Source organism: Cricetulus griseus, chromosome 6 (assembly GCF_003668045.3).
Source record: "Cricetulus griseus strain 17A/GY chromosome 6, alternate assembly CriGri-PICRH-1.0, whole genome shotgun sequence".
Lineage (NCBI taxonomy): Eukaryota > Metazoa > Chordata > Mammalia > Rodentia > Cricetidae > Cricetulus > Cricetulus griseus.
The window spans coordinates 136,774,725-136,783,160 of record NC_048599.1 but is presented as its reverse complement, the minus strand read 5'-3'; the positions used below and the strand labels follow the sequence as shown (position 1 = coordinate 136,783,160).

Below are 8,436 nucleotides of genomic sequence, written 5' to 3'. Positions count from 1 at the left end.
GTTTACTTGTTACCCCATCCCCTATATCCATGTAAGCCTGGCTTCTTCCTGCACACAAAGCTTCGTGTTTGGTGGGTCTACAGAGATGTTGGAGCATTGCAGGACCAATTTCTGCACATGACCGGCAGAGGGCAGAAGAGGGCCACTAGCTCCTGCAATCAGGAGACATCCTGAGGGTGACATGTGATGGCTGTTTACCAGCTTGGGTTTCCCACCTGTGAATGGGACAGTAGAGACTGTATAGTGTCCAGCCTGAGACACTCAGAATGCTCTTTAAGTGAATGGAAACCTTCGAGGGCTAAAGCTTCCCATCATCTCTCAGCTCCTTCGTTGAGGAGAGGTCCCCTCAGGGCTGATGGGAGAGGACCCAAAGCTCTCCCCAGCCCCCAGTCCCAGGACACTAACTTCTCCTCAGTTAGCCCAGGGGGCTGGGTCAGGGCAGGAAGCCATGGGCAGACCTTTCCCACAAACCACGGGGGGGGGGGGGAGGGGGGACTTCCTGCCGGCACTGCCACCCTACCCCCAAGGCAGGGACAAACCCAAGTCCCAACCCATGCCAGAAGCTCAACCTGTCATACACTCATAGTTCACCTCCACGTCTCCTCCCCTCACCCCCAGCCCAACACAAGGGGCTCCTTCCACAGCGGGGTTTTCACTGGATCCCCTCATGGATAAGGCCCGGTCATACAGGACACCCCTCCAACCTGAGACCTGGCATATCGCACCTCCAGCCCCAACTAAATTTGACCTCAGTTCCCACCAGGGGCTTTGGAGACCCAGGAAGGGTGTGGAGTGTCCAGGGTTCCTGGTAAGGTGTCAAGGCTGTTGGCAGAAACAAGAAACCCTGTGACTGATGGAGAAGAATAAGCAGAGGAGGGCTGGCTGGTGGCCTCTGCTGCCTCATAGACCTGACCCAGGAGATTTGTGTCAGTGTCTTTATTAGTGGCACCTCTTTCCCTGGGGGTGACTGTAGTGACAAAAGTCCAGAATCAGCCACACTGTCCTTTCTCCACACACATGCCCCTGAACCCAGCATATGGTCAACACCCAGAGTTCTAGAAAATGCACCTGCACCCCTAAGGCTAGCACCTTTTCTGTGGGGGTTCAGGGACCTAAAGTTTTATACCCAAAAGTCACAGCCTGGGATGTTCCCAGCTCCAGAAATACTGCCTGTTTCATCTGAGCTTTGAGCATGGGCACGTTCAAGGTAAGTTGGGAACCCTCAACTGCCTTTCCTGTTTCATTAGCTTGTAGGATATGCCCATTAATTCCTTCCACTCTGTTGTCCCTTTCCCGGGATCCCTAAAGTCTACCAACTTCCTCATTCAGATGGCTTCTCCTGCCCACCCTGCTCTCCTCCTATCCCTGCGTCCTGTTCACCAACTCAAGCCTCAGGCTAGTCCCATAGTGACCCAAGAGGCTGGATGCCTAGTGCTTTGATTACAACATCAGCCTTTCACACACACAGTCTCTCTCAGCAGCAGGAATTCAAGCCTGGAACCAACTTTCTAGGTCTTCATAGACCTGGCTGCGGGGCAAGTAAGGGTAGCGGGCGCAGATGGTGCAGAAGCGTTCCCTCCAGTCACCTAGGAGCCGCACACGGAGCCGGTCTCGCCAAGCAAAGAAGCGCTGATAGCGACTCTCATTCATGCTGACAAGGAAGACAGCCAGCTCACGGGCTGAGCTGAAGTCATCCACGTGTACAAAGGCATCTGGTGGCACAAAAGCCTCGTAGGTGGCCCGAGGAGGTCCTAGCACCACGGGCACAGCACCAGCCGCCAGCGCATTGCGCCAAAACTTCTCAGTGATGTAGTCTCGGTGCTGTGAATTCTCAAAGGACAGGTAGAAGCGGTACCGGGCCACAGTGGACAGCAGACAGTTAGCGCACAGGGGCCGTCCACTGGCACGTCCAAACACATCCACCTGCAGGTAAGGGGCCAGCTGCCGGTACAGCCTTGCACGCTGCTGCCTCTGCTGGAAATTGCTGACCACCCAGGCAGCCATCTTGCTTTTGGCCGGTAGTGTGGGTGTAGGCCCAGAGTAGGGCTCCAATCGACCATAGGGTACAAAGATATCTGAATCACGCCGATAGCTCAGCACCCAGTTGAAGATGCCTCGAAAGTGATGGAGACCATGGGTGTTGCTGGGCGATTCCATGGAGGCCCAGACCCAAGGCTGTCCCTGAGGTCTCTGGTCCAGGGGCAGGCGAGACTGCAGGGTCTGCAACTCACGGTGGTGGAAAACGACAGCATCTGCACTGGCTAGCAGGCTCCGGTTAGCACTCAGGCGGCAGCTAGCCATGCCATAGTGAGTACAGGTGTCACCAGGCAGCTCTGGGGGCCGGTTGGTGAAAGGCCAGTGCCAGATAAGGATGGTGACTGTGGGCTGAGGCATTGGAGCATCCACAGGAACTGATTCCAGCAGCCAACGGAGCCAGAGGGCCATGAGTGTTGCACCTCCAGCCAGGCCCCCCAAGGCCCGAAGCCTCCGGGTAGGTTTGTACCCTGTAGTGGGATAAAAAAAAAAAAGGAGAGGCCCTGTCACAATAGACACAGGGACACCTGTAAATCCCCCCCTGGGATGCCTCAAGGACCAGGTACTCACCAGCACGATTCATCCACAGCCTTCTGAAACAGTCACCCGAGGAAACGAGGTTTTCAAATCACAGCAGCCTCCCCAGTAGAGGCACCCTGAAATCACAGCTGCACCTCAGCTCAGCATTTGTGCTTTCATTTCATCTGCCCAAGGTGAAGGAGGCCGGACCTGCCCACTTCTGCCCCACCCTACCCCTTCAGTTTCTGGCATCAACCACTATCCAACCCCACCCCACCCACCCCATCCTCTGCTGGAAGAAGGAATAGAGACAGGAAGAAGGCCCAGCCAGGGCCCCCTGTCCAACCCCGCTGGTCCCTAGAGATGAGCAGCTGGGCATATGGAGGAGGAGCAGGGCTCCTGCTTGCCCTCAGGAAAAGAAAAGCCCAATTGTGAGTATTCCAAGCAGAAGTGGCCCCCTCTCCAGATGGGCACCCCCACCCATGGTCCACCATGCAACCCCGGGATACCCGAAGAGAGCAACTGCACTTCCCCAGGAGGCGACCGGCGAGGCCCCTCCCTGCAGTGACACCCACTTCCCCCACCCTGCACTGAGCTGGCCCTGTTCTTACAGACCCTCAGGCATCTTGATGCTGTTCTCAGAGGCCGCCCCACCCCACCTCTGCCACCTCTAGGAACTGCCTTGTTTACAGAATCTTAATCCTAGAAAAGGGCCCCATCACAGTCCGATGAGACCTTACTGAGCACATGCCCTCAAGGGCGGACTCAGAGCTGCACTGGGCTGCAGGAAGGGCTGGGAATGCACTTCTCTCCCTGCCTGGAGACCTGGAGACATACAAACCTTGAACTGTCGGCTCAGCCCAAGGTCCTGGATGGATTAGGAAGAGCTGCAGGTCATTTCCTTTCTTCCTGCTACCCCAAAAGGGGGCTTTCCAGTCTGGAAAGGGAAGGAGTCTGTGTGTCCTTGACGTGGACAGGCAGGCTGGTGGGTAGGGGGTTGGCATCCACTCCAGAAACAGGAAGGCTAGTCCCAGCCTCAGGTCCAGGCTTATTTGGCTTCCCTCCAGCTGGCCCTGGTGGGCTAACCTATATCTTGGAGGTAAGATTCCTCTCCCTCACGCCCTAATCTGGAGATGCAATGACCCAGTGCAGGCCAAGGTGGGCTGGCCTGGCAGGGTCACCCCAAGCTTCAGCCTATACAAGGCTTTCAGCCAAGGTGCTTCAGCTTCCTCCATCTCTACCAGGTCTCCCCAGGACACTGTGGGGCCCCATATGGGGAACAGCAAGCTTGCCTTGTCCATGTCCCAGAGCACTGGACCAAGAGTTCTGAAAGGACAGAAGCTGTGGGCCAGACAGATCTGCTTCCCCAGCTTCCCTTTTAGGGACTGCCTCTTACACTTCACCCAGCCCTACACTCTTGCACTGCTGGGCTTCCAGGACTCCTGGCCTCCCCTAGCCACAGTCTCACATGGCATGCTGCTGTTGTTGAGACAGGAACCAAGTAACTGACAGCAGACCATGGTGGGGGCAGAGGCGAGTGCAGGAGAAGGTGGCTGTTTGGCACCTCAGAGGGCCCATCCCCCCCAAGGCAGGGTATAACCTCCAGATTGTGGTGGGGAGTTTGCGCAATGCCTAAAGGGGAAGGGAGGGTGTGGGTGCCATCAGAAGCCATCTAGCTGTCTCGAGATACAACTGAAGGTGGCCGTGGAGTGGGCAGCTGTGCCCTTGCCCTTCCGATCACTTGATGCTTAGTGAGATGACCATAGTGATAGCTGACCTTTTGGCTCTGCATCTCTCTTCATCTCTCCCCAAGCAGAGTGACCCCAGGAGAGCCACAACCTGGCTGCAGACCTCACTTTACCCCACCCCACCCCACCTTTTCTCCTTGTGACAGGAACTCAGAAGGCAGTCGGGGACCTGCAGGAAGGGGGCCATCCTGCCAGCTTGGGGCCACAGGCTTCTGGCTGCCAGAGCCTGCTGTCCTTCCTGTTTGTGACGCCAGGCTGGCAGGGGCCCTTGCCCCAGCCTCACCCACACCAGAAACCTGTTCCCTTCCTGGGTGGATTTGAAGGAACCTCCCCCACATCTTCCTTAGTACTGTCTAGCCCTCCGATGCCAGCCAAGGTTGGCAGCTGTATGGGTCCCTGGTCATGAGAACATGCTAACTGAGGAATAGATTCAGAATGAAAGAGGAAAGGGGGGAGGGTTGAGAAAGCACGAGTCAAAGGGAAAGCCAGCGGTTCTCAACATAGCTCTTCACCTCACGGGGCCTCCCAGCTCACTGGGCTGTCTGGGAAGCAAGGGCATTCAACCCAGAGCTACAGTTAGGAGCACACAGGACCAGGACCACACACTCTACCCAGTCTAAGAGACCTTGTGGACCCTCCTCCAGCCAGGGCAGGGCACAGCCCTACAGACTGCTGCACCTCTGCACACACAGGCTTGGGGCAGCAGGAGGGTGAGGAACATGCTATCTATGAAAGTGCCTGCCCACCTGCCTGATGCTCACCCAACCTCCAAGACTGGCCAGATGTGTGCCTAGAGGTCCCCCTGGTGGCCATTTTCTGAAGTCACCTGAACTTGCTACGGAGGGAGCTGCCAGCTTTCTGGGGACATGGGGCTCAGAGTTTGCCTTTGGGGAAGCATAAGGATGGGGACTTGTAGGATTTCAGGCAGTAAAGGGCACCTAGGTGAGGGAGCATGCTGCTCAGGGGTAACATGAACGCGGCATCAGGAGGCCACTGGGCTGGGCAGCAGGCAGACAACCCTAAAGGGCTGGGAAAGCTGTGCACTCCAGCCCCTCTTTTTTTCATTCTTTCCCATTGGGGAATGAGCAAGTCCTTGTACATGTCCAGGTGCAGCTGTTGCATGAGCTGCTGAGAGCTGCTTCTCTAGGGACCCATATACCTCACTTTGCATATCCTTTTCTGTTTTGCAGCAGGACACACTCCTCTGGGCTGCACAGCTGTTAGAAGGCTGAAGCTGGGTACCCAGAATCCGGGGCCACTCCCTGGCCCCCCAGGCTGGCAGGGGCTGAAGGACGTACCTCCTAGGTGGTGAAGACAGGAAGAACTCTGTGTGTGTGTGTGTGTGTGTGTGTGTGTGTGTGTGTGTGTGTGTGTGATGTAGCACCTTATTTTTTGGTTGTGAACCTAGCCTTTAACAGCTGAGCTATCCCTCCAGCCTGCACCTTATTTTTTCCCATTTGTTTTATTTGAATTAGAAACAAGATTGTTTTACCTGTCAATCCCAGTTTCCTCTCCCTCCCCTCCTCTCCTACCGCCCCCTTCTCCAACTAAAACCCTACCTATCACATATCCTTTATGCTCCCCAGGGAGGGTGAGGCCTTCCATAGGGAGTCTTCAGAGTCTGTCATATCCTTTGGGGTAGGGCCTAGGCCCACCCCCGTGTGTCTTGGCTTAGGGAGTATCCCTCTATGTGGAATGGGCTCCCAAAGTCCACACCTATGCTAGGGATAAGTACTGGTCTACTACAGAAGACCCCATGATTTCCAAGGCCTCCTCAATGACACCCAGGTTCCTGGGATCTGGAGCAGTCTCATGTTAGTACCTTATTTTTTTTAAGACAGGGTATTTCACTGAATATGGAGCTCACCAATTGGCTAGATGCCTAGCAAGCAAGCCCCTGGGAACCCTGGTCTTTAGGGCTATAGACATACACCAACACTCCTACCACACTTTTTAAAAAAATTACATTGGTGGGGCTTAGAGAGATGGCTCAATGGTTAAAAACACCAGCTGCTTTTCCAGAGGACACAGGCTTAATTCCCAGCACTAATGTGGTAGCTGTAACACAGCCCCAGGGAGATCCAACACACTCTGCTAACCTTCAAGGACTGCACATGTGTGGTAGACAGACAGACATGCACACAAAACACCCATAAACACAAATTTTTTATAATTAATGGCATTTGGGGATGGAATGATGACTCAGAGGTTAAGAGCCATCTCTGATCTTGCAAAGAACCTAAGTTCAGTTCCTAGAGTCTATTGTGGGTGTTACAACTACCTGTAACTCCAGCTCTAAGGGATCTGACCCCCTCTTTCTCACCTCTGTGGACACCTGCACGCACAACCCCACACAGAGACACACATACATATACATAGGTTTTTATTTAAAGATAAAAATCTTTTAAGATTGCATTTATTTATTTAGGGTGTGTGTGTCTGTATATACACATGTGCCATGGAGCACTTGAGGAGGTCAGAGGACAACTTGCTGGAGTCAGTGGTCTCTTTCCATCATGTGGGTGCTGGACAATGAATTGAGTTCATCAGGGTTGGCAGCAAGCACATTTACTGGCTGACCCATCTTGTTAGTCAAAATCTTTTAAGTTTCATATTACTTATTTGTGTGCACTTGTGCATGTATGGAGGTCAGAGGATGACTTGCAAGAATCTGTGCAGTGATATATTATTTATGATTTATTAAAGCTTGCCTGAGGATTCAGAAAGCAAAGCCAGCCTCAAGCTAGATATACCAAGCAGTGGTAATACACACCTTTAATCCCAAGACTCAGGATTAAGAGGTAGACAGATCTCTGTTAGTTCAAGGCCACACTGACTACACGAAATTGATCTAGTCCTAAAAAGAAACAGCTCACACAAAGATGATGCCAGGATTTGAGAGGTATAAAAAGTAGAGGCATTCAGTCTGAGAATATCTGAGGACCAGTGAAGTCGGGGGCAGTTTGAGGATTGCCCATTTGGTCTGAGCTGAATCAAAGATAAGAGTTAGTGGCTAGATGCTTTGCTTTTGTGATCTTCAGCTTGAAGCTTGAACCCCAATATCAGTGTCTGGGTCTTTTATTTTTCGTGTAACAAATCTGATCTCTCCTTCTATAATGTGGATGTTGAATTCAAATTGTCAGGCTTGGCGGAAGCAGGGTCTTTACCCATTTAAGCCATCTTGCCAATCTTTTATGTGGATGCTGCCAATCCCAGGTCCTCATGCTTACATGGTAAACACTCTACAAAAGGAGCCATCTCTCCAGTCCCTGAAGCTAGGAGACCATGTTTCCTAAGATCACTGACTACACATTCTATTTCATGCATGGTCTCCCTCCAGAGTCTTGCTGGTTTGGGAGCACGGTCCGAATGGATGGGTGTCACCCCAGATTTGTGCTGGGGTAGAGATTGTCACCCTTTGGCATCTGCACTGAGTGGCATCTGGAGGTTTGCTAAGAAGACAAAGCACTTGAAACAGGTGCATCCCACTGGGCTTCCTGTCACAAGAATCAGGAAGAGGAGTTGGGATCCCAGGGGCCAGGCCTGCAGGAGGCTCAGGTGGGCTAAGGCCTCTGGCAAGTCAAAGCAAGGGCTTCTATGAGACTGGCTTCTTGTTAAAGCCAAACAAAGTACCCCTCAGCAGGGGCCCTGGAGCAGAGAAAGGACAGCCGGACTACTGGCACAGGGAATAGTGTGATATTCTGGGAAAGGCCAATACTCTGGGAAAGGCCAAGCTATGTTCCTTGCTTAAGAGTTGAATCACAAAGCCCCCATAGACCCCAGAGTAGCCCACCTATACTGCATAGTAGGCAGCAAAGACCCTAGGAACCACTGAAGATATCCAGTGTGAAGGTGGACCTCTAGAACAGACCAGCAGGGACAACATTGCAAACATTGTAGACCTCCCTCTCTAAACTGAGTCTGCAACTCTGAGAAGACCCCAGCTCTGTGTACAGCCCCACCAGCGAGACAGGTGTGCCGAGCATCAGGTTGTCCTTTTCCCTGGGTGAGGCCACATCTCTCTACATCCCAGTCCTCTGTGGTCATCTCCCCTCAAGGCAGATAGGTGACAAAGACCATCCACGAGCTATGCCTTGTGCTCAGCTTTCTCCTTCATCTTCTCCCACACCATAGC

General features: G+C 53.2%; 1 protein-coding gene across 1 annotated transcript; it reads right to left on the bottom strand.

The window, feature by feature from the left end:
- Positions 1-1,488: 1,488 nt before the first annotated feature.
- On the bottom strand, positions 1,489-3,557 carry Fut7 (fucosyltransferase 7). The gene is made up of 2 exons (XM_027422878.2): positions 3,395-3,557; positions 1,489-2,504 (listed from the first exon to the last, which is right to left on the bottom strand). Exons 1-2 carry the CDS (start codon positions 3,555-3,557, stop codon positions 1,489-1,491), a joined length of 1,179 nt encoding a protein of 392 aa, XP_027278679.1.
- Between the last annotated feature and the right edge of the window lie 4,879 nt (positions 3,558-8,436).